At 43.7% G+C, this 25,629-nt stretch overlaps 2 protein-coding genes across 3 annotated transcripts in view; both read right to left on the bottom strand.

Moving 5' to 3' along the window:
• The window catches only part of EXOSC10 (exosome component 10), a 41,237-nt gene extending 24,477 nt beyond the window's left edge, over positions 1-16,760 (bottom strand). The window contains exons 1-9 of the mRNA XM_043998216.1: positions 16,605-16,760; positions 11,613-11,749; positions 10,078-10,201; positions 6,956-7,060; positions 6,512-6,677; positions 6,210-6,321; positions 4,552-4,627; positions 3,367-3,477; positions 3,020-3,163 (exon numbers count right to left, since the gene is read on the bottom strand). Of these exons, the coding sequence (XP_043854151.1) occupies positions 3,020-3,163; positions 3,367-3,477; positions 4,552-4,627; positions 6,210-6,321; positions 6,512-6,677; positions 6,956-7,060; positions 10,078-10,201; positions 11,613-11,749; positions 16,605-16,727 (1,098 nt within the window). The 5' untranslated portion in view covers positions 16,728-16,760. The remainder of the gene's footprint in view (positions 1-3,019; positions 3,164-3,366; positions 3,478-4,551; positions 4,628-6,209; positions 6,322-6,511; positions 6,678-6,955; positions 7,061-10,077; positions 10,202-11,612; positions 11,750-16,604) is intronic.
• Positions 16,761-22,644: 5,884 nt separating this feature from the next.
• Positions 22,645-25,629, bottom strand: part of MTOR (mechanistic target of rapamycin kinase) — a 113,081-nt gene continuing 110,096 nt past the window's right edge. For both annotated transcript variants that reach the window (XM_043992307.1, XM_043992308.1), the window contains 3 exons: positions 25,345-25,425; positions 24,104-24,209; positions 22,645-23,551 (listed from right to left, as the gene is read on the bottom strand). In XM_043992307.1, coding sequence (XP_043848242.1) covers positions 23,536-23,551; positions 24,104-24,209; positions 25,345-25,425 — 203 coding nt within the window. In that variant the 3' untranslated portion in view covers positions 22,645-23,535. The remainder of the gene's footprint in view (positions 23,552-24,103; positions 24,210-25,344; positions 25,426-25,629) is intronic.

Raw genomic sequence — 25,629 nt, 5'->3', positions numbered from 1 at the left:
ACAGAAGACTAACAGAAATGAGGAGGAGATGGGAAACAGGAGACTTCACTTGAACCTTGCTTTCATACGAACTGGTCAGAGTAAATAAGAATACATAGAGTTGGGTAAAGAAATATATTTTACTCAAAAGGGAAACAGAAGGGAAGAGTATAGATTAAGGGAGGGATTAGTCCTAAGTTTTAACTAAAGAGGGTGGATCTGGAGGAGAACTTTAGGACAAGAACCTGTGACTGGCCTCAGTTAGGGAAAGAGAAGATGGTCAGAGAAGATTACACCAGATCCAGAGCACTGGAGCTGAGCACACTCGTCTCTCATCACTTCTTTTAAAAGAGGGAGTGGGAGGGGCAGCTAGATGGCACAGTGGATAAAGCACCAGCCCTGGATTCAGGAGTACCTGAGTTCAAATCCGGCCTCAGACACTAGGCACTTACTAGCTGTGTGACCCTGGGCAAGTCACTTAACCCCCATTGCCCCACCAAAAAAAAAAAAAAAAAGGAGTGTGAAACAAAAAGAAGAAAAAGTGCTAAGAGAATAGGACGAAGGAAATCACACAATTAAGGAGTATAACCAGCAATGTGCAAACAAAACCAATGTAGCTAAAATTAGAAGAGAAACACGTAAAGAGGAAAAAACCAGTATAGTAGATTTCTCTAATAAAGGTCTAATTTCTAAGATATATAGAGAATGGATTCAAATTTATAAGAATGACAGTCATTTCTCAATTGATTCAAGACATCTGAACAGGCAGATTTCAAATAGATCCAAACTATCAATAGCCATATGAAAAAAATGCTGTCATTAATAATTAGAGAAATACAAATGAAAACAATTGGGAAGTACCACCTCACACCTATCAGATTAGCTAATACTACAGAAAAAGAAAATTACAAATGCTGGAGGGGATGTGGGAAAACAGGTACACCAACGTACTGTTGTTGGAACTGTGAACTGATCTAGTCATTCCAGAAAGCAATTTGGGGACTAAGCCCAGGAATTATTACATCCCTTTGACCCAGCAATACCGTTACTATGTCTACACTGCCAAAATATTTATAGCATCTCTTTTTGCAGTGGGGGCAAAGAAGTGGAAACTGAAGGGGTGTCCATTGATTGGGAAACAGCTGAAGAAGTTTTGGTATAGGAATGGAATATTATTGTTCTGTAAGAAATAATAAGAGACACTTTTGGAGATGTGATGATTAAAAATATGAGAGACATGGTTTCTGGATAATTTAATCATTTTTATTAATAAGGCCAGCAGGTTATCAGTAAAATGAGGTCTATGGCCATCTCACTCAGACCAAACCCCTAATGGTGGTGGGGTCATAGATTATATGCCCTTGGAAGAGAAGGTATTGAGGGAAGTAATTGCTTCTGATTGGTCAACTTAATTTTGAGGTCAGCTATATTAAAATGAAGGCTGATGCAGACCACCCCACAACCTAGGGTTAACTATTAATCTTCACCCCAAAGAGTCTCTGAATTGGTATCCCTGCTTCCAGTCCCTTTCCCAAACTATCCAAATTTTCATTGCCCTAATAAGAATTTAGAAGAGTCATTCTTATCTTATCAAGATTCCTAAGTTTATAGCCCTGACCCAGGGCCAAGGCGAGTTGACTTTATTTTATCAAGAAAGACTTTGTAATTGGGGGGGGGGGGGAGGAGTAAGGATTAAATCTCCAAGATATTAATTACAAAAATAATTTCTCAGAGAAACTTTAGAAAACTAATATTTATTACTTAATGGAGAGTGAAAGTGAATAAAACCTGAAGAACAATTTATATAAAAACAATACTGTAAAGACAAACACCTTTGAAAAACTTAGGAATTCTGATCCAGGCAATTACTAATCCTAATTCCAGAGGAGTCATGAGGAAAGAGACTACCAGCCTCCTGATAGAGAGGTACTGGATTCAGAGTCCAGACTAAGATATTTTTCTTTGGACACGGTCACTGCAGGATTTTGTTTTGCTTGACTATACATTTTTTAAAAAGGGTTTTGTTTTTCTTTTTTTATTGGGGGGGGGGTAGGGCAATGAGGGTGGGAAGATAAAAAGGAGAGGAAGAGTTTTACTGATTAAAAAAAGGGGCTGTGTGACCCTGGGCAAGTCACTTAACCCCAATTGCCTCCCCCCCCCAAAAAGGGAAAACATTTAAAAAGAAAAATGCTTATTATTGTTTTTAAATCTGTATTTTGCAATTTTGATAAGAACATTATGTGTCGTTTTTTGCACACACACATGCATGCATTCTCTCTCTCCCAGAATGTTCTGAGGGGCTTGGTGCAGACAACACTGCCCTTCACAAAAATGAGTATCTGGAAGACTCCACAACCTCTGTTGTTTAGTAGTAGTTTATGTGAGTTACTGTGGCAACTAGGATTCTGCACTGGGTCATTGTTAGTGAAAATCTTTAGTGAGTTTGAGTCTGCTTTATGTTTTGCCCAATATTTATGATCAAAGGGCCAAACAAGGGCATCTCTGTGATATTATTCAATAAATCTTAAATAATCAGAATTTGGGCAAGCTCACTGGCCTACAGCCATCTATTAGCTTCATACATTATTGATACAATCAATGGATTACCACTGTTTGTACTTGGTCAGTTGTGAAATTGAACAAATATTCTTCTGAATGGCTACCAGTTAAATGTCATCTGTTCTGGATCAGAGCCAGAAGCTAAGAGGTCATCTAGTTTGACCCTCTCATTTTGTAGAGAGAGAAATCAAGGCCTGGAGAGATTAGTTCAGTGACTTGTCCAAGGTCACGCAGGTGATAAATAGCAAAATCTGAATAGGCACCCAAGTCTTCTGACCCCAAAGCCAATGTCCTTTTCCCCACATACATATCAAGTGTTTAGAGAAAAAGCTAAACACAGAGCAAGCCCATGTTATTCTAGCCAGAAACAGAGCATTAGCTCTTTCCCATTAACTGAGTCTGTAGGAAAAGAAATGGTGAGGCGGCTTAACTCAACTCTCTCAGCCATCACATGACGACAGTCCAAAAGCATTAAGCTGACCTTTACAATGGCTGGATCAGTGAAGCTCTCATTGAGAATATACAGGTCACTTCGAAGTTCCAGGGTGTCAATAATGAAGTCCTCTGTCCGGGTGGAAATCTGCAGCAGGCACGTCAAGCCCAGAAAGCTCCTGTAAGAGTGGTGCTAAACCAACAGAAAGAGGAGATGGGACACAGAGGAAAGGACGTCACCGGGTTTCATTCCATTGAACCTCAAGTCCAGTTTTTGAACTTTTGAAAACCCTATCCTTATGAGAAAATAAATGGAAATTACAGTTTAATTGCTTTCCCAGTATGTAAAATAAGAGAATATGGCAAATTTTAAATCAAGGGTTAAAAAAAAATTACCTCCAAATCTACACTGAATTCTTTACAGCTCAGGAGTTTTTCACTGAGTTCCACAAGTTGATCGAGGGTGGATACAAAATGGCAGGGTGTTTCTTCTACAGATCTGTGCATCTAGACCAAGAAACTACTGTTACAAATAGTAAAAGGGATTCATCATCTTCATCTTCCCCAAAGTCAAAACAAAGTGATGAACAGGAGACACTGCCCAAGCATGCTCAAGCATGCTGTCATTTACAGCCAGCAAACCTAAGATAAGCCATAAACACAACCGGACACTCAGGTATCCCTTGTCCTTAAAACCCCACTAGATCCCATTGTGCCCATCAATCGTCTTATCTCTTTTCCCCTCAGCCAATCTTCTTGAAAAAGCTGTGTACACTTGGTACCTCCACTTCTCTCGTTCTCTTTTACAATTCCTGCAAACTGACTTCTGATCTCATCGCTCAGATAAAACTGCTTTCTGCAGTTATCAATGATCTCTTAACTGGCAACTCTAAAGGCCGTTACTCAACCCCCCTCCCTCTGACCTGCAGGCACTCTTTCCTCCTACATGGTCCCTCTTTTCTGGGTTTTCATGATACTCTTCTCTCTTGATTCTCCCTTTTAACCTCTCCTTCCATCTCCTTTGCTGGGTCTTTATCATGTCATGCCCATGGGGTGTAGCAGAAGGTTTTGCCCTGGGCCCTCTTTTCTCTATTCTCTCACTTGGCAATTTCATCAGTTCCGATGGCTTCAATTACCATCTCTTTATGGATGACACTCAGATCTATCTAGACCTATGTGCGCATGTGTATAGTGTGTTTATGTGTCTATCTATCCACAGGGATAAAGAGATAGAGAGCGAGCCCCCAAATTCACTGGCTACCTGCTACACCTCACTGACTGGCCCCACCTCTGGAATGCTTTCCCTCCTCACCAAGACCTCTTGGGGCCCCTGCTCTGAGATACTGCCTGCTGTAGGAGTCTTTCCTGATGGTAATTCCAGACCCTGAGAATGTATCTCATCTATACCCATCCATCTGCACATTATCTCTCCTACTAGAAGATCTCCTTACAGTCAGGTACCACTTAGCTTTGTCTTTATCACAGTATCAGGCACACAAAGGGGAATTAATCAATGAATATTGGTAGGTTTTAATTCTTCTCCTACAGGGGCACCATTCTAGAACATGGCTGGTGACTAACCTGAATCTGTGGCTTCTGAAGGACTGCATCTGGTGGTGTAAAGTGATCCAATTCATACTGATAGGGATGAGCAAACCTGGATGGATTGAAAGAGAAATAAAATCAGCCAAAGGAAAAATGGCAGTCTTTGGGGAAAGGGAAAAGGAAAGAGAACAAAGGGCCCAGAAGAAAATAATTTTTTAAATGATACATATATTCTAGAAATCATAAAAACGGTATTATTTCTAATAGCAAAAATCTTGAAAAGCAGGGAGTGGTGGAACAAGTCATGGTGTAGCAGTATAGCAGAGTGCTGTTTTAGTATTGTAATTCAAGGATCTCTAATTCAGTTATTGTGGGCTCTCCATCTACTGACAAAGATTACAACCCTTATATATCTTAGTAATAGTTTGTGTGAGTCAGTATCAACATTATGTGTTGATCAACTGTGATAGACTTGATTCTTCTCAGCAATACAATGGTTCAAGACAGTTCCAAAGGACTCATGATGGAAAATGTTCTCCAAATCCAGAAAAAAATAAAAAGAACTGTGGAATCTAGATGCAGATCAGACCATACTATTTCTATTGTTTTGTTGTTGCTGTTTTTCTTTTTTGAGGTTTTTCCTTTTTGCTGATTCTTCTTTCACAGTAAGACTAATGCAGAAATATCTTTAATGTGATTGTACATATATAACATATATTGGATTGCTTGCTGTCTTGGGGAGGGGGGAGGGAGGAGGAAAATTTAAAACTAGAAATCTTATGGAGACAGATGTTGAAAAGTATCTCTAGATGTAACTGGAAAATAATAAAACATTTATATGGAAAAAAATAAATACTACTTAACAAAAAGAAAAAAATAGTTTGTGTAAGTTACTGTGGCTAGAAAAAAATCACCTGGTGGCCAAACTAATGACGATCCTCTCTATACTCAGTCTGGCTCGCCCTTCCCTAATGGTCACCAGGTTCATGACTGCTTGGAAGGATCTGCCAGACCCCCAGAGTGCTCACTTTTCACACTAGAGAACCAGAGAATGATCCCATTAAGAAAGAGGAGTGTGAGAAAAATAAAGAAATATGGAAAAGGCAGATATAATGGAGTACAGATGAAATAAAGCAGGACGAGAGGAAGCCTACACACCATGATTACAAATCGGTACAAAATGTGTAGGAATATGTGAATGTAAAACTACAGGGCTCAGAAGAGGACAGACCAGGAGTTACTGAGAGGTTACTATTGTAGTTATACACATAACATCAGATAGACTATTTTTAAAAGTAAAGTGAAAATTCATACCCCAAACCAAAAAACAAATAGTAAAATATTTATCAAGGGCCTGTAAAGTATCCTGTTAGAGGCCGTGTGAGTTTTTAAAGAATACTTCCTCTTTGGCCTCTGGCCTAGGGGCTAGGTTTGGAATATCAAACCATCTGCCTGATGATATAAGGCGGAGGGACCAAGTATTACTCTGGATATCTAGGCACATGACCAACTGATAGGTTGAGAATTCTCAATGAGCCTTTTGATATAGAGCCTAAGTAAGTCTGTGTGAGCATATAACTTTCTGTGCAAGTATTCAGTAGAGAAATATTTCAACTAAATGGGAACTAAGAGTCCATCTTGTGCTAAATTTTATACCACCCTTCCCCACGCCCCAGCAGCTACAAGTCTCTTACATATCCTGCTCAATCTGCTGAGTTCTCTGCTGATAGAGAAAATCTGCTAAGGCAGGTGGCACATCCAAATCCTCAGGGCGTTCTTGTCGCTCACGTCTCTCTTTGGTGAGTGCTGGAGACCAAAGCAGAAAAAACCTGATTTTATACATGTAAGATCAACACTTAAAATTCTAACATTTTGTATTTCTGAAGGAACTGAGACTTCATGAGATAAAGAAGCCAGAAGCAGGATGGTTTTATGGTTCATAATCGGTGTTTTTATTAACCCCAGAGTGAAAGAAAAGCTGACTGAGACAACTCACCCTGAGCCAGAGGTTTCTGAGCATTGGGCTTGATGAAGATTTTGGGGACAAAAGGTGTGTTGGAATTATCCACTTTTTCTCGAAACTTCAGCTGAGGTCGAACGATGTTCTTGGCATGAAGCAGTCGGAAAGTTTCAGACTTTTTTTTCTTGTTATACTCTCCTGCCTAAGGAAAAAGAGAAATCTTCAACTTCATCTACACTAATGTCCCTTACAAAAGGTCTGCTCCATTAAATGAACTAGCAGAACAATATTCCAACTGCTGTCATAACTTTGCCATCAATGAAGACATATTTAAAGAATGAAATCCATAAGGATCAGGCAGCTATGATGAAGCACAAAACCAGGACTGAAATTCTAATGATCACAAGCTCATTCTATAGTTTAAATGATGCATTATAGTTAACCAGGATCAGAGCAGACCAGTTAAGGAGGAATCCTCACCTTACGATTCCAGCTGGACACTATTGTCTTGGGGACCTGCATTCCCGCAGGGAGGATAGGCTGCTGATTCTTATTTACTCCTGATGCTTCGTCTAAGAGAATACCCTAAAGTCAAGAAACAAAAGTAGACAGGTTATAAGGTATGTCAGGGAGCATTTATGGAATACTTGCTGTGTGCCAAGCACTCTGCTAAAAAGTGCTGGCAATACAAAGGGCAAAAACCAGTCCCTGCTCCCAAGAAACTCACTGTCTAACGGGGAGACAACATGCCAACACCTGACAAGCTCTGTGCCAGCTAACCTGGGGTCATCGCTGAGGAAAGGCACTAAGACTATGGAGGACTGGGAAAGGCTTCTTGCAGAAGTGGGGGCTTTAGCTGAGACCTGAAGGAAGCCAGGGAAGCCTGGAGGTGGGGTGATGGCAGAGTTTTCCATGCATGGAGGCAGCCCCTGCCCCCCAAGAAGTTAGGAGGTAGATTGTCCTGTGTGAGGAACAGCAAGGAGGCCGGTGTCAGTGGTCCGTAGAACACATGGAGAAGAAGACAGCATACAAAGACCAGAAAGGCAGGAAGCAGCCAGGTTGTGAAGGGAACTGAATACCAAACAAATTACTTTACATTTGATCCCAGAGGTAAGAAGGAGTCACTGGAGTTGACTGAACAGGGAGGTAGTGACATGGTCAGGCCTGTGCTTTAGAAAGATCGATCTGACAGCTGAGTGGATGGGCTTGAAGCTACTGCAATAATGTAGACAGGAGGTGATAAGGGCCTGCACCAAGTGGTGGGAGTGTCAGAGGGGAAATGTCTTGAAGGTAAAATCAACACATCAGATATGGGGGAGCTGAAGGAAAGTGAGGAGATGAGCATGGTACCTAAGTTTCCAATCTGAGGAAACTAGGAGGATGGTGGTATTCTCAATGGTAACTGGGAATTTAGGAAGAGTAGAAGGTTTGGGGGGAAATATAGTAAATTAAGTTTTGGCCACTGAGTTTGAGATGTTTACATCTAGTCTAAGATATCCAATAAGCAGATGGAGAGAGGTTACAACTACACAAAAGAATCACCTGCAGAGAGGTGATAATTTAATCATTAAGCACTGTAAAAATCTCATCCATCTTTCAAATTTTATAAAGGGTGAGTTTCAATTCAGCAAGATTAAGCACCTACTGCTTGCAAGGCACTGGAGACACACAGATTGAAAACAACAATTTCTTTCCTAAAGGAATTTGTGGTCTTGCAGGAGGTAAAATACAAAGATAAGTAAAGTACACAATGAATGAAAATGAAGGGAAAGAAGAGGTTCCAGGCAGTGATCAGAGGCCAAATTATGCAAATGCCTATTTCCCAGTTCCTAATTAATCCAAAAAGACAAGCTCAATTTGGGCCTGAACAGTCTTCTAAAGAGTAACTCAAAGTCATAAGGATCAGGACCATCAAATGAGGAGTGGTCTATCAGGTAGCAGGAGAAAAACGAGAGCAGTGCCGCAAAAATCAGAGAAGAATGCTTCAAGGAGAAGAGAGTGATCAAGCAGTTTGGAATACTGCAGAAGGGTCAAGAAAGATGAGGGCTGAGGAAAGGCCACTGGTACCTTTGGAGAGAGTAGCTTCAGTTGAATAATGAGATTGGAAGTCAGTCTGTAGAGTTAAGAAGAGAGTGACGTGGAAGCACCTACTGAAGACAGACTTCCCAAGGACTTAGCCCCGAAAGGGGGCTAAGATAGGTAATGAGGGGAAGTAATATTTAACTAATAAGTCATTTGCCTCAAGTTTTAGGAGACTGATTTACAGAAGACAAGATATGTTGTCACAGTCATAGATGACTATTAAGCCCTCCTCCAGAGCTGTCTGCTGTGTCCTCACTAATGATTCCTGAGTCAAGCTGAAATAAGTCCAGAAGTAATTCTTCAGAGCACCACAGGGCAACAGGATTCAGAATTAGACAGGGATATACGAGGCCCCCTTTCTTAGAAACAAGGAAATCAGGGCCCAGAAGGAAGAAAATATGCACTGCCAGTGAGAAATACCACATTTGTTTTTCTAATGTACTAAGAATTCTGCTTCACCTCTGAGAGATGGCATGTGGTATGGTGGAAAAGACCTCCTAACTTGGCGTTAGAAGAGACCTGGGTTGATTCTGGAGAGCAATTTGGAATTATGCCCAAAGAGCTATAAAGCTGTGCATACCCTTTGACCCAGCAACACCACTATGGGTCTTTTTCCAAAGAGATCATAAAAAGGGAAAGAAAACCCACATGTACAAAAATATTTATAGCTGCTCTTTTTGTGGTGGCAAGGAATTGGAAATTGAGGGGCTGCCCATCAACTGAGGAATGGCTGAACAAGTTGTGGTATATGAATGTAATGGAATTCTATTGTGCTGTAAGAAATGATGAGCAGGCAGATTTCAGAGAAACCTGGAAAGATTTTAGTGAACTGATGATGAGTGAGATGAGCAGAACCAGAAGAACATTGTACACAGTATCATCTACATTATATGTTGATCAACTGTGACAGACTTGATTCTTCTCAGCAATACAATGGTCCAAGATAGTTCCAAAGGACTCAGGATGGAAAAGGCTCTCCAAATCCAGGAAAAAAAAAGAACTGTGGAATATGGATGCAGATTGAACCATACTATTTCTTTTGTTTTTGGTGCTGTTGTTTTTCTTTTTTGAGGTTTTTCCTTTTTGCTCTGATTCTTCTTTCACAGTAAGACTAATGCAGAAATATGTTTAATGTTATTATGTATCTATAACCTATATCAGATTACTTGCTGTCTTGGTGAGGGCAGGAGAAAAATGTGAAACTAGAAATCTTATAAAAACAAATGTTGAAAACTATCTCTACATGTAACTGGAAAATAATAAAATACTTTTAAAATTAAAAAAAAAAGAGAGACCTGGGTTGGAAATTATGCCAGTTGTATAACATAGAGACAAGTCATTGAGCTTCAGTTTCTGCCAAGAGGAAAATGAAGACAATACGTGTGGAACCTCAGAGAGCTGTTGAGGCAGGATGTCTGTAAAGGACTTTGTAAGTAGGCTTCACCATAGACATAAGCACCCATGGGTGGGGAGAGCTTCCTTTACCAACTACAGGAGCATCATCAGGCCACATTACTCACCACTCTTTCAAGAATAACATCGTTGGAATCAACCAGCAAATCGAACTTGTCCTCCAGTTCAGTCACTTTGCTGCGGTCCTTAATGTGGCTACGACAGCCTTGGTACTGCATGACCTTACTCATGCTAAGGGAACAAGAAAAAGGTTTACTCAGATTAGTTCATTCATTTTCTTACAAATTGGAGCCAATGAAAGGAAGGCAGCCCAAGAGGCTTTAACTGTCTGTCATTCTAAGGGTAACCCACCCAAACTTGCCAACGGGTCTCAGCCCAAGCCCTGCAATTGCCTGTTGAAAGGTCGCCTTTCCAGTCTTTCCCCTTTCCCAGTCATCCTTCATGCAGCTGTCAAAATCACCTTCCTAATGCACAAGTCTGACCCATACACACTGTCACGCCCCAAAGGTTTCAGTGCCTCTTTCTGGTCCATGGCATAAATGCAAACTCCTCTGCCTGGCACTGTCTCAAACTACCCTGACTGGGGTTCTCAGCTAAGAAGGCCTCTAGCTGAGAGGGTTGACTAGGCAACCTCAGAGGCTGTAATACCTTTCTACCCTACTTCACATTATTCCCCTCCATACTATCAACATTCTAAACTGCATTATTATTGGCTTCTCAAGTTCAGCAGTCTCCCACTGCTGGGTATTTGCCCAGTCTCTTCCCCCACACTTAGAATGCACTCCATTCTAACTCCTGCCGGACAAAATCCTTCTCTTCAAGGCTCAGCTCAGCTGAAACCTTCTTTGTACAACCTTCCCCGAATCGCTATATTTCCATGTTAATGTATTCTTTCTTTCTCAAATGTTCCTAAATCACTGCCTGGCACCATCTATTGTGTACTTTCTTATCTTTGTATTTACTGTACACCTCCTGCAAGACAGCAAATTCCTTTAGGACAGAGACTGTTTTCAATCTGTGTATCTCCAGTGCCTAGAATGATCTTTGTAAGCAGCAGGTGCTCAATAACCTTGCTGAATTGCAGTCGTCCCTTTATAAAATTTGGAAGATGGATGAGATTTCTACAGTGCCTAATTCTATACATTTTACAGTTCTAAATGGGCCAATAAACATGCTATCACAGCCTCTTATTGTAGTAAATGGGAAATAGTTTTTCTGACCCTGAGACATAAATGTTTTAAAAAAAACTATTAAGATCCAGGGCATTCTTCATCTATAGGTTTCAAGTTTTAATTCTCCAGATATATTTATAGTAGTTAATAAACAGTAATGTTTAAAATTCTACAATTTGTATCAGAGGCCAAATTATGCAAATGCTTGTTTCCCAGTCCCCTAATTAATCCAAAAAGACAGGCCCAATTTGGCTGAATAGTCTTCTGAAAGGTAACTCAAAATTCATAAGGCAACTGAAGTTATATGTAAAAAAACTGACTTCCTCAATTTCATAATCTCCTTCATAATAAAGAAACAGCTCTGCAGTGTAAATCGACAAAAACACAACATGAAAAAAAATCTCTACTACTTTTTTTCTTTTCCCAAATACTTTCATCACTTGTAAGAGGAAATGATAATAAGCATTTACCATTGAAGTAACCTCTCTCCTTGTGTTTCACAAAATGCCCGGAAGCCAGGAAAACTTCGGTAAAAATCATACTCATCTCCAGCCTGTGGCAGCCCATTGGAAGCTTTTGTAGCAGCCAGTACAGAACCAAGAGCAAACTGGAAAGAAAAACAAACAATAATAAGTTAGCATTTATACAGTGCTTTTAGGTTTGCAAAGCCCTTTACACATCTCAATTGACCTTCACAACAATATGGAGAAGTAAGTGCTGTTTTACAGATAAGGAAACTGAAGAAGACAGGGTGAAGTGACTTGCCTTGGACTACACAGCTACTAAGTGTCTGAGGCTGGATTTGAACTCAGGTCTTCTTGATTCAAGGATCAGTTTCTAGCCACTGTGGTGCCACTGAGCTACCTCCAGACAGTGTGGTATAGTGGAAAAAAATGGGACTTTATGTAAGAGTAAAATCTGGCTCAGACTCGATGTGACTACAGACAAACCAGCTCATCTCTTAGGGCCTAGTAACACATGGATAAAAATATCTGCGTTACTTGTCTCACATAATGGCTGTAAAGAAAGCACTTTATAAATGCTTTTGTGGTCCAAACTTGCAAAATGGACTCTCTCTCCACCAAAGCAGTTTGCCAATAGTCTATAACATATATAGCCTTAAATAATGGCCTGGGGCACCGAAAGGCCAAGTCATCTGCCCAGGGTCACAGAGTCAGCCTGTGTGAGAGCTCAAACCCAGGTCTTCCTGAGTCATGCAGTTCTTGTTGTTACTATGCAGAAAAGGATCAGGAAGACTTCATGGAGAGGGCAGCATCTGAGCCAGGTCTTGAAAGAAGAGAACCCAACATGTACTGAATACCTAGTGGGTACAAGTTACTGTCTTAGGTATTGGGGATGTGCAAAAGTACTGCTCTCAGGAAATTTATAATCTATTAGGAAGAAAGATCCTCTTGTGCCTATTATTATAGGAGGAAGGGAACATATAAAGACAGAGTGTGATATTGTGGAAAGAACCCTGGATCTGCAATTAGACAGTCTGTGTTTGAACCTCCCAACTGATTCTATACTCTTGGGTGACTCGAGGGAAATTCCTTCTTCCTACACTTTAATTTCCTCATCTGTAAAACGAGGGAAGAGGAATTGTATCAGATCTTAAAAAGTCCCTTTCAAAAACAGATATTCTAGGGGCAGCTAGGTGGCGCAGTAGATAGAGTACTGGCCCTGGAGTCAGGAGTACCTGAGTTCAAATCTGGCCTCAGACACTTAACACTTACTAGCTGTGTGACCCTGGGCAACTCACTTAACCCCAATTGCCTCACTTAAAAAAAAAAACAAAAACAGATACTCTAGGGGGCAGCTAGGTGGCGCAGTAGATAAAGCACTGGCCCTGGATCCAGGAGGACCTGAGTTCAAATCCATCCTCAGACACTTGACACTTAACTAGCTGTATGACCCTGGGCAAGTCACTTAACCCTCCTTGCCCCTTGCCAAAAATCAAAAAACAAACAAACAAAACCCCAGATACTCTAACAATAGCAATCATTTGTACGACACTTTATAAATAAAATAATAAAATACAAGCTCATTTGAAAAAGGCACTTCAGGAATTTCTCCCATTTTCTTGACAGGAAAGTTACATGGCATGCCCAGGATCACAAAGCTAATGTCTGAGGACAGTACTGGAGCCCAGATCTTGCGGACTCCAAGTCAAAGGATCTACTCCCCATGTCACACTGACTCTCATTCTATGTACATGAAGCAGGTCTTCAATCAATTAGCATTTATTAAAAGCCTATTATGTTGGGGGCGGCTAGGTGGCACAGTGGATAAAGCACCAGCCCTGGATTCAGGAGTACCTGAGTTCAAATCCGGCCTCAGACACTTGACACTTACTAGCTGTGTGACCCTGGGCAAGTCACTTAACCCCCATTGCCCTGCAAAAAAAAAAAAAAAAGCCTATTATGTCAATTCGGGTATGGTTTGAAAATGATGGCATCTAAGGGGCAGCTAGGTGGTGCAGGGGATAGATACTGGCCCTGGATTCAGGGAAGATTCTGAGTTCAAATCCAGCCTCAGACACTTGACACTTACTAGCTGTGTGACCCTGGACAAGTCACTTAACCTCATTTGCCTCACAAAAAAAAAAAAAAGAAAGAAAGAAAGAAAATGAAGGCATCTGAATGTAATGTGATAAAACAATGCCTAAGAAATGAGGAAAGGGGCAGGTCTCAGAGAAGGTTGGAGAGACCCGAATGAGGTGAGACAGAGTGAAATAAGAAGACCCAGAACAACTTACAAAATAATAACACTGTAAAGACAAACAACTTTGAAAGAACTCTGAACAACACAATGACCAACCACAATTCTAGAGGATTCAAGATAAAACATGCTGTCTACCTTCTGACAGAGAGGTGATGGACTCAAGGTGCATAATGAGACATATATATTGTGGACATAACCAATGCAGGAATGTTTTATTATGTCTATTTGCTGCAGAAAGTGTGTGCTGGGGCCAGCTGTACAGGCTCAAAAGAGATGCTTGTTAAATGTCCAGTGTGGGCATTTACACCTTGGAAATCAAAAATGCTACAAATTAGGGCTTGTTTTATTGTTTATTTAGATTCAAGAAAATGATGGAGAAAATGTTAATAATGCAGATTAAAAATGAAAATTTGTCAAGCATTTCCCAGTTGATTGTTAAACATTTACCAGCACACTGTTGGTTACAAGGGATTTTTCTGTCTTTTTCGGTGAAGGTCAGGACAGGTGGTAGTATCATCCTGTACCTCTTTTGCCTTTTGTGGCTAACCTCTGTGAAAAGGCTGCCTATAACTGGTGCCTCCACTTTCTCTCCTTTTACTCTCTTTTTAACCCCTTTATGACCTGGCTTCCAATCTTCTCATTCCACACACACTGCTCTCTCCAAAGTCACTAATGATCTCTTAGTCGCCAAATCCAATGGCCTTTCCTCAATCCTCCTTCTTCTTGGCCTCTCTGCAAGCCAACAACACTGTTAATCACTCTGCTCTCTAGGTTGTAGGGACACCACTCTCCTGGTTCTCCTTGTCTATGTTACTTCATTTGGTGATCAATTCCCACAGATTTAATGATCATTCTCTCTGCTGATGATTCCGCTCCAGCGTCTCTGCTGACCTCTAATCTCGAATCTTCAACTGCCCTTTCAGACATGTGGAACTGGATGTACAAGTGGACATCTTAAATTCAACATGTGCAAAGGAACTGAATTATCTTTTCCCCTCCCCTCTCCACTTTCCTATTTTCCATTCAATCAATGCCAGTCCCTATCACTTCTATGATGAATAAAAAATCTTTTTGGCATTCAAGCCCCGTAAACCCTTCATAGCCTAGAAACTACTCCTACCCCTTTGCAATCTCCTTACATTACACCTTACTCTTCTGCACATACTTGGACTCATTGACACTGGCCTCCTGGCTGTTCCTTGAGCAAGACACACTACCTCCCAACTCCAAACATCTTCCCTGTCCCCCATGCCTGGAACTCTCTTCCTCTTCATTTTCTGTTTCCCGGTTTCCTTCAAGTTCCAGCTAAAATCCCAACTCCTTCAAGAGCCTTTGTTCATCATCCCCCTTAATTCGAGTGCTTTACCTCTCTTGATTAACTTCAACTTATCCTGCAAATATCCTGTTTGTAGGTAGTTATTTTCAAGTTGTCTCCAAGGGTCTGTGAGCTACTGAGAGCAGAGACTATCTTTTGCCTTTCTTTGTATCCCCAATGCTTAGCACAATGCCAACTACATAGCAGGTACTTAAATGTTTATTGAATGAGGAAACTATTAAAAAAGTTTACTATGTGCTAGGCACCTACTAAGTGTTAGGAATACAAAGAGATCAACTGAACAACAAGTTTAAATACTTACTAGATACCAGGTACTCTGCAAAGGACTAAAGGCTCATGGGGGCAGCTGGATGGCACAGTGGGTAAAGCACCGGCCCTGCATGCAGGAGGACCTGAGTTCAAATCCATCCTCAGACCCTTGACACTTTCTAGCTGTGTGACCCTGGGCAAGTCACTTAACCCTCATTGCCCCACCAAAAAAAAAAAAAAAGGACTAGAGGTTCAAAGGTAAAAGTAAAACACCTTCCTGCCTTTGAGGAGCTTAAATTCTAAAGAGGAAGGAAATAAGATGTGCATATACACGTATGTTAAAAGCAGATTTTATATATATAAGAGAGAGAATGAATAAGAGAAAGAGGGAATGAATGAGAGAGAGAGAGGAGAATGAATGGATGGATGAATGAATGAATGAATGGATGAATGAACTGAATGAAGAATGAAGAGTACACCTGTAGTTCCGGGCAGCGCGTGACACAGGGAGCTGGGGAGATGAGGAAGAGCTTGGTGCAGGGGGTAAGCAGGGGACTCTAGGAGGAGGACCGGCCATCCTTGAAGCGGCAGGTAGAACAGAATCACACATCGTAAAGGAGCAGGGAGGGAAGTAAAAGGTAAGAAGACAGGCGGGGCGGGGCGGGGCGGGGCGGCACCAGGCTGAGAACGAAGGGCTATTGGTTCTGGGTTCGGTGACTTATCCTCCTTGGCCTCAGTTTCCCCATCTGTAAAACGGGAGGGTCTAAGGTCCCTTCCAGGCCTCGTCTAGGCTCCTATAGAGACCCTGGGGTTTCTCCTCTGAGGCAGAGGGCGCACACCGGGGCATGAAGAGAGGTGGTGGATGAAAGGGGGCAGAGGAATGGGCAGAGGAGGTACGGACATGGCAATGGATGCAGGAGGGAAGATGGATAGAGAGCGGGTCGAGGTGGAGGAGAGGGGGGACGGCCGGAGGGCTGCCGGGTCTGATTCTCAGAGAAGGACCGGAACCGGGCCAGGAGGGGCTGGACCGCGGCGTGTCTCTCTCCTCAGGCGGGGCAGGCCTGGCCCAGTTCGGGGGCTCGACCCTCGAGGGAGGGGAGGCCCCGGGCGGAGGTCGAGGGCCGCCGGGCTCCCGGGGCCGAGGCTCGCTCACCTTCACGAAGCTGTCCGCGTCCTTGAACCCCGGCAGCACCATCATCCCGCTCGGCTCAGCAGCCACCGTCGCTGCCGCCGCCTCGGGCCCGGGTCTCGCTCCCCTAACGCTGGGAGCCGCCATCTTCCTACCCTCCCCACTCCCAGAAATCTTCTCGCGAGAGGACGGCGCCGAGAGGGGGGCGGGGAAAAAGAGCCCCTGCTCCGGACCACGCACGCGCAGAGAAGCGTCCGCGTCCCAGCACGTTGAAGACGTGGCTTTGTGGGCTGTAGGGCCGGGCCCAGGTTCGGTTGGTCATGTGGTCCGCCTCTTCATTTTACCCAGGAGGAAACTGAGGCCGGAAATGTAATATCGAATCTTAAGATTGCGAGATAGTCATCTAGGCCAACCGCCCCTCCCCCTTGTTACAGATGAGAAAACTGAGGCCCAGAGATGGATGGGAGCTTAGGTTGACAGGCAGCCACGTAGCTCAGCGGAGGAAGACCCGGGTTCAGATACGGTCTCAAACACGGCACCTTTGACTCAGTTTCCTTACCTGTGAAATGAGGGGACTCATAGCTGATGCCTCCCTCGGTGGTTGTGAGGATGAAATGAGAGAATATTTGTAAAGAGCTTTGCAAACTTTAAAGGATCATATAAATGGCAACTGACATTATTATTTAGAGATAGCCATCTGGACCAACCCTTTTTTACACATAAGGAAGCTGTGTCCCAGAGGAGGGAAATGACTTACACAAGATCACACAGCTAGGTCCTGGGATAATAGAATCAATCACCCCCCAAAAATATTTATTAAGCACTATGTGCCAGGCACTGTTGGTAGAGAGAAAAGACAGTCCCTGAACCCAAGGAGCTAGGTGCTAAATAACTGTTTATTGGCTGACTGAGTGATTTACTGACTGATGAAAGACTAGCTCTGTAGAGTGGTTTGGATTGGATAAAAAGATCAGAGATCCATCTGCATGAGAAGATTGTTGAATCCATGGGAACTGATGAGATCACTAGGTGATATAAGATAGAGGGAGAAGAGAACAGGGCCCAGGACAAGTCTTGGGGTCATCCATCATGGTTAGTGGTTATGACCCCGATGAAGATCCAACAAAGGAAAGTGAAGAGTGGTCAGACAGGTTGGAGGAGAATCAGAGTACTGTCAAGATGTCCATGAGAGCAGAGTGAATCCATTTTGTGTAGGGTGAATCCAAAATTTCACAGTGGGTTCAGTTAGCACTGTTTTGTAATTGGAGGCACACTGGTAGATCTGTTGTTCAAAGGCCAAATGTACATTTGCCTAAAAGACTATTTTATCAAGAACTCACTCGGGGCAAGGGCTCACATGGTGGTCAGAAGTGATACAAAGATACTCTCATGGGATCTCTGAGGAACCTTAGAATCAACTGTGAGACATGGGAGACACTGGAACAGGGCCACACAAAGAAAAGCGCTGTACTCTATAAGCAAAGCAAAATTGCAGTAGCTCAACAGAAATGTGAGATGGGCAGATTTAGAGATGTTGCCCATTCCAAATGTTCACATGGACTATTTATGCCTGACCTGTGGTAGAGCCTTCTGAGCTCATATTGGTGTGATCAGCCACAGCTGGACACCTGTGCCTTGACTCCAATAGTCACGTCATAGAGAATGAAGGACAACCAACCATCAGATTGGCTAATGTCAGAAGAGGAAAATGACAAATGTTGAAAGGGATGTGGGAAAATTAGGACATTAATGTATTGCACTAGCAATTCCACTAGGAACTGATTCAACCATTTTGGAGAGCAATTTGCAACTATGGCCAAAAGGCTATAAAAATGTGCAAAGTTGACCTAGCAGAACCACACTACTAGATCTGTTTTCCAAAGAGCTCATAGAAATAGGAAAAATACAAATATTTATAGTAGCTCTTTTTGTGGTGGCAAAGAATTTGAAATTATGGGATGTCCATTAGTTGGGGAATGGCTGAACAAATTGTGGTATGTGATTGTGATGGAATACTCTTGTGTTATAAGAAATGATGGGGGCAGCTAGGTGGCACAGTGGATAGAGCACCAGCCCTGGATTCAGGAGTATCTGAGTTCAAATCCGGCCTCAGACACTTAACACTTATTAGCTGTGTGACCCTGGGCAAGTCACTTAACCCCAATTGCCTCACCAAAAAAAAAAAAAAAGAAAGAAAAGAAATGATGAGTGGATTGTTTCAGAAAAACCTGGGAAGACTTCTATGAACTGATGAAAAGTGAAGTAAACAGAATCAGAACATTGTACACCTTAACAGCAACACTATGCAATGGTTAACTGTGAATGACTTAGCTATTCTGAGCAAGACAATTCAATTGTCTTGGATGATTGTATTGCTCAGAATAGCTGCCTCCAGAGAGAGAACTGATGGAATATGAATGCAGATTGAAGAATACTTTTTAAACTTTCTTTTTCTTTTGTTATCTGTGTTTTCTTATGCAACATGGCTAACATGAAACTGTTTTGCATGACTTCACATGTATAATCCATATAAAATTGCTTGCCTTTTTGAGGGAGATGACAGGGAGGGAAAGGATTTGGAATTCAATTTTTTTTTAAAAAAGCAAATGCTAATTTTTTTTACATTTAATTAAAAGATATTTAACAAAACAAATAAAAATATAGTGGGAAAATTGTTTTATGTTAGGGCTCTCTGGAAGGTAGGAGAGGAAATTTTAGCAGTGTAAAAACAAAAGGGACCAATAAAAATTTACTTTTAAAAAAATGGAGGGGGGCAGCTAGGTGGCACAGTGGATAAAGCACTGGCCCTGGATTCAGGAGGCCCTGAGTTCAAATTCAGCCTCAGACACTTGACACTAGCTGTGTGACCCCGGGCAAGTCACTTAACCCTCACTGCCCTGCAAATAAATAAATGAATGAATTAATAAATAAATACATAAATGGGTCATTTAAAGCAATTTGAACATAGACCCCTTGGAATGGAAGGGGCATAGTAGGTACTTAATGTTTATTGGATTGGCTCCCAGGGTTAGTTACCAGCTATTTACAGATTTCCAAGTTTTCCCAGCTGTCTCTGGTCACTCATTTTACAACTCTGTCGAAAGGTTCTTCCTTAAATCTGACCTAAAACCTATAAGGTCCTTGGGAGAGCAAAACCTCTAGATCTCTCACATACTGAAGGGCTCACATTTATATTTTGTAGAGTGGTCCTTCTCCTGCCTTCTCTCTTCCCGCTCCAGCTCTTTCCCTCCCCTCCCTCCCTCCCTCTTGGCTGTATTTTTCCTCTTCTTTTTTGCATTCTCCATATCAGGGTGATTTGCTTCAGGTCATTTTTAACATAAAGCAGTCACCTAACTGCTTTATATTGCAGTCTGAGGGGGTCATCTGAAAAATTAGATGCTGTACAGGTGCAATGGGAATAGTGTGCTTGGAGGCAAGGTCAGGGAATAGTTACTCTGTTTGTCTGAGGGCCCCTGGGGCCTGGTGGAAACACTAGATGATCCTGGAGATATCAGAAATCCACCAGAAACTGGCAAGAGAATAAGGGTCTAGGGGCGGCTAGGTGGCGCAGTAGATAGAGCACTGGCCCTGGATTCAGGAGGACCTGAGTTCAAATCCGGCCTCAGACACTTAACACTTACTAGCTGTGTGACCCTGGGCAAGTCACTTAACCCCAATTGCCCCACAAAAAAAAAAAGAGAGAATAAGGGTCTGCAGTGTGTTTTGAGTGGCCTGGGGTGGCACTCCCTTCCCTCCCCTCAAGTAGCTGTTGGGATCAATCATCCTGCCCTAAGTGAGCACCCAGAGTGGACAACTTGTTTCAGGTTGCCTGGCCATTGAGAAGGCCCTCTGTGAAAGCTCGAAAGAAAGGCATTCAGGTGAACCTGACCACAGCTGCCAGGGGGTGAGAAGTCTAGATTTCAGAGCTTTCTAGGAGAGGCTGAGCTCAGCCCCTTAGAGGGTTTAACGATGAACCACTCCAATCAGTAAATGCACCCTAATCTCTAATGAGAGTACGGAATCCTTCTGGATCACCCCACGTTCAGAATACCAGATGGGATGGGAGAGGGTGGGCTGAGCCATTTTTGGTAAATGGAAAACTTGCTCGGAATGTATTCACACCCTTAGCTTACAACAGATTGAAGCTGGGGCTGAGGCATTAAAAGGAAAACTGGGAGCTGAGGATCCTGTAAAGAGAGCCGGAAAGGGATAAGGTCTGGAGCGCCATCTGGTGGCATACAGACACGGCACCTTGAGTAGCGAGCCAGCCTTCATCACTTGGGAGCCATATAAAGTACTTCTTCCCTTTCCTCAACTCATCTCAAATAGGAAGTGGGGCCATGGAACCATACTTAAGACTGGCAGTCTGCATATTGACTTAGAAAGGCACGTATTACGCAGGCCTCCTTGCATTTCTATGTCTTGTTAAGCATTTTCCAAGTCCACTTTCACTGGTTGGGGCAGTCCTCATGACTGTGGTGGGCAGGTGGGTGCCCCTACTTTACACTATCCCTTATTTTCTCTCTGGCTACTAAGAGAGTTGGCCCTTCTCAGTGTCAGTGCCAATCCTCATCCGTTTGTCCTTAATCCTCTGCCATGCTTTGTGTGCGTGTGATGTGGAGAGAAGCATTTGCCTCACGCTCTTCCATCTTGACCAACTGGCTGTTCCCTGGCTCCTCCCCAAGCATGTTTAGGGCCTCCCCAAAACTTTCATTTGACTCTGCTGTCTGCCCAGGCTATTAGCACTTTCACTTCTCTTCATAGCTAAATCCAAGAAAAGAGTATCAGCAGGTGGCTCTGTTCGGTTGTCCGGGTCTTCCCCAGCCATGCTGTTTAAGTACACCTGGAGATCAGCTGACTGTTGGCCCCAGGAGCCTAGTGGTGGGGGGGAGGTGGTGGTAGGGAGTGATAGGGCTTTGGAGCCCAGAACCCTATTCTGAGTCTCCCAGGGCAGCCCTGGAAGTCATTAATCTTCCCGTCACAAGATTGAACAGAGCTTGACGGTTTCATTGCGCTCGATGGTGAGCTCTGATCCTATGATTGGGCCATTTGGCATTAAAGATGGTGTCTATCTTGGGCCCTGAGCAGAAAGTGGCTTTAATGGCAGACAACTTGGAAGCCTTCAGGGCCTATGCTAAAGGTCCTGCCTGAGACCTTCAGAGCGCTGGGGCCTGGGATGCCCACCAGAAGGTACTGTGGCTGTGGTGCCATCCCCAGCTCCAGTGTGGCCTGGTTTGTGCTGCCTACAAGCAAGCTCTGAGTACAATGCCTAGCACAGAGTTAGTGCTTATCTACCCATCCATCCATCATCTCTGTCTACCTACCTAACTACCTTTCTACCCATCCAGCTACTTGGTTATCAGCTGGCATGTCTGAAGCAGAGGTAGTGTTTCCTCCTCAGTCTATTCCTTCTTCCCCCTTCCTTGTTTCTCTTGAGGGCAATGAGGATCACAACCTTGGGTTCCTTCTTAACTCTTCTGTCTCCCTCACCCCCAAACCCTGATCTGTCAGCCAGTCCTGATCTCTTCCATCTCTTGCAATCATCCCCTCCTCTCCACAGCGTCTGCCCTAGTTCGGGCCCTCATTGCTTCTGGATGATTATTATAACACCCTAATTGTTTGCCCATCTCTAATCTGTGGCTGAGTATCTGCCAGAATAATCCACAGGAGGTCGCTGCAGGGGCTTCCAGAGTAATGTGCACACTCCTCAGGCTGGCCTTTAAAGCTCTCTCAAATCTGGTTCCAACCCACCTTCCCAGACTTATTTCCCAGGACTTCCAATTCACACCTCTGCTCAAATTACCTTCTAGTTACTTATCTCAGAGGATGCAAGCTCCTTCAGGACAGGGACTGGCATCCAACATCCCTCACACAGGGTGTGTTTACTTAAGCACTGAGTGGAGCCTTTCTTGGGCAAGGCATTCATTCCTTGGTGGGCCCTGCTTTGATGGGTCCTTTCCCATCAGTTTGACCAATGCTGACGAGATGCCAATAATGTACTTTGGCTGCCTCTCTCCATGGTCCCTCCTTCCCATCCTGATCAGGAATAAGAAGCCACTTAAAGGTCTTTCACAACATTTTGGTGTTTATTGGCACAAAAGTTTTTGTTCAGATACACCATGGCCTCTAAACATGGCCATACTTTATTTATACTTTGTGCACTTACTTTTCTATTTGCTCATAATTTCCTCTCTGCCTCAGACTTTTCCTCCTTCCATTTGACACCCATCACCACTTACTGGCATGCCACCCCTTCGCAACTCCACTGCTCTGACCACGGAACATTCAGCTCTCACTCGCAGGTTCCTGAGCCTGCTTTGTAACTGAGCTGGGAGGGACAGGGTGGCAGGTGGACTCCACCCTAACTGTGCTGTGCTTTCCCCAGCAGAGGCAGAACAACCTTCTCAACATGCCCTGCTCTGCCTGCTTCAGGCCCCACACCCAGGCCTCTGTGGTGACTGACCTGCAGCATCATTGGGCTGTACTGCGGCTGCCACCGCCACTGGGCCAGGCCAGGAAGGGAGGCACTGGCAGACTCTCGGTCCATCGTCCCAAATCTGTCCCCTTCCCTCCCTGCAGAGCTCATGAGTGGCTGACAGGGCTGTTCTTTAACTGGGAAACGTTTAGGATGAGTTTCTTTGTGAGTTAAGTCAAAAACCCGTATTTCTAAAGTGATGGACCATCTGACCCCAAAGACCAAGTACTTTGTTTAGGTGTTGGCATGTTCCTCTTCACCATTCTGGGAACCAAGTCAGTCTTGTGTTTCTGACAATGTGTATTTTTCAACAGCAGCTCTGAAGTCGGCTCAAGCCAACTGTTAATATACAGTAGTTCTCTTCATTTACATTGCTAAATATCTGACAAAGGCTATCTGGCCACCGTTCTGTTTGGTGGAAGTGTACATTTGGAGTCCAGAAGCCTCCAGAGCAGAGTCCCGGCCACCTGGGGCCTCCGGTTACCAGAACGGACACCTGAGGAGACAAGGACATGACTTTAATGATGCAGGCCCTTTCACAACTTAACGGAAGAAATGGAAATAAGAAAGATCAAGGCCTGGTGGTCCCCTGAGTCCTCCCTGCATCCCCCCATAACTAATAGTGTGGGACATGCCCATCAGTACTACTCAAGGACTCGGGCCTCTTCTACATCCCAGAAGACCATTTAACTGTTAGCCCCTTCCTCAATTTCCCGCCTTTAAGCATGCCTGGGGCAATTACCCAGGCAGGCCGAGGCTCAGTCCTTGAGGTCACAATTACAGATCACAGGCTGCACTTTCCAGTCTCCCCTCCTGTCATTTCTCAGCTCTCTTCCTTCACCCTTTCCCTCACCCAACTGATGGTAAAAGGACAACCAGTCTTTCAAACCATTCTTCCCGTTATTATCCTGCTTTGTATTTGTGAACTGGGAAAGTCTAAGCCTATTGTGGTCATGGAGCTTACAACATTCCTCAGTGCTCTGGTAGGGGGTCAGCCCCATGCCCACCCACCCGCTTCCTCTTTCCCAAGCCGCCCGGGCAGGCTCACCAGCCAATGTAGCACTGGCAGAGGTTCTCGTGGGAAGTGGCCTGCTTGATCAGGAGTTCAACTTGTGTGGGAACGTCCAAAGTTTCATCATGAGAAAAATCTCGACCTGGGAGAGCGGGAACAAGAGAGCTTTGTCTATACTGGATTAACAAAGCATCTCAAAGACCTTCCTGTTCCTTGTGCAGCTCTCTTGTCTCCTGGCCCAAAGGAGCTATTTCTTCAGGGATTGTGAGAGATGCCAGAGCTGGTTCTTTTCCAGCTTCCTCGAAAGAACAGTTAGCACAGCCTCACCGCAAGGCGGGTAAAGAAGCCTCCAAAAGCTCACCATACATTACTGTGTCTTGGACATCCCTGAGGCTCATGTCATGAATTTGAATCTCCTTGGAGGACCCAGAATTTCCTTTGCTGTGAATCCCTAAGTGGGAACTCTCTCTACCAGAGCTGAGCAGAACTCGCTTACAACACAGATAGTGGCTTGAGGCACACAGAGGTTCAGTGACTTGACCATGGCCACACAACTCTTAAGTATTAGAGCTGGGATTAAATTTTGGTGTTGTTTAGTTGGTGGTCAGTCTGTCTGACTCTTCATGACCCCATTTGAGGTTTTCGTGGTAAAGATACTGGAGTGGTTTGCTGTTTCCTTCTCTTTACAGATGAGGAAACTGAGACAAACATCGTGAGGTGACTTGCCCAGGGTCACAAAGCTGAAGCTGGATTTGAACTCAGGTCCTCCTAAACGTTCCCAGTGCTCTATCCACTATGGTGCCACCTCACTGCCCCGGGATCACAACCTAGGTCTTTTTGACCCACAGCCCAGCCCAGCCCTCTCTCCACGGAGCCATATTTGTAACATTTTATGGCTATCTACTACTCTCTAGCCTAGAATTTATAGGGAAATGAACAAATGGGCTGATGGGCTAGCTGCCCTTCACGTTAGTTAACAGCTCATGGATAGAAAAGATATCTGACCAAAGTAAACCAAGCCTGTGTGCCTCAATTAAAGTTGTATTCATACGACCTTGACTTGTACTATTGGCACAGGTCATCGACAAGAGAGGCCTGAAAGCCTCTGGAACTGCTGACCTCAGAGGAATAGCATCATCTAATTAATTAGCTAATTGGTAGTAAAAGCCTGGGCCCTAATAAGGAACCTGAAAACCGTGCCAACCATCTACTTAGAGAAATGAAATGCTTTCTACATGGCTGAGGAGCCTTCTAAGGAAACACAGACACATACTCACCAGTGAGTTTATCTCGAACCCTGTTAATAATCTGAATAGCCTTCTTATTGAGGGCCTCTGGTTTCACCAGCCCATCCCCAACTGAAAGACAAACAGGAGAAAGAACAATGCTTCAAGGCCTGTCAGAACAACTTTTCACCTGTGTCTGCTAAGTAGGCAGCGTTGTTCTCCTTTGTTGGCAGAACATAACAAGGGGACATTCCTTCTCTTCTCCAGGGCTGGCCCACCTCTGCTGAACCCCGCCCCCCTTGGGCAGCACACAATCACACCTCTTTCCAAGAGACC

Source organism: Dromiciops gliroides, chromosome 3 (genome assembly GCF_019393635.1).
Source record: "Dromiciops gliroides isolate mDroGli1 chromosome 3, mDroGli1.pri, whole genome shotgun sequence".
Lineage (NCBI taxonomy): Eukaryota > Metazoa > Chordata > Mammalia > Microbiotheria > Microbiotheriidae > Dromiciops > Dromiciops gliroides.
The sequence above is the reverse complement of the archived record's forward strand: the minus strand, read 5'-3'. Positions and strand labels throughout refer to the sequence as shown.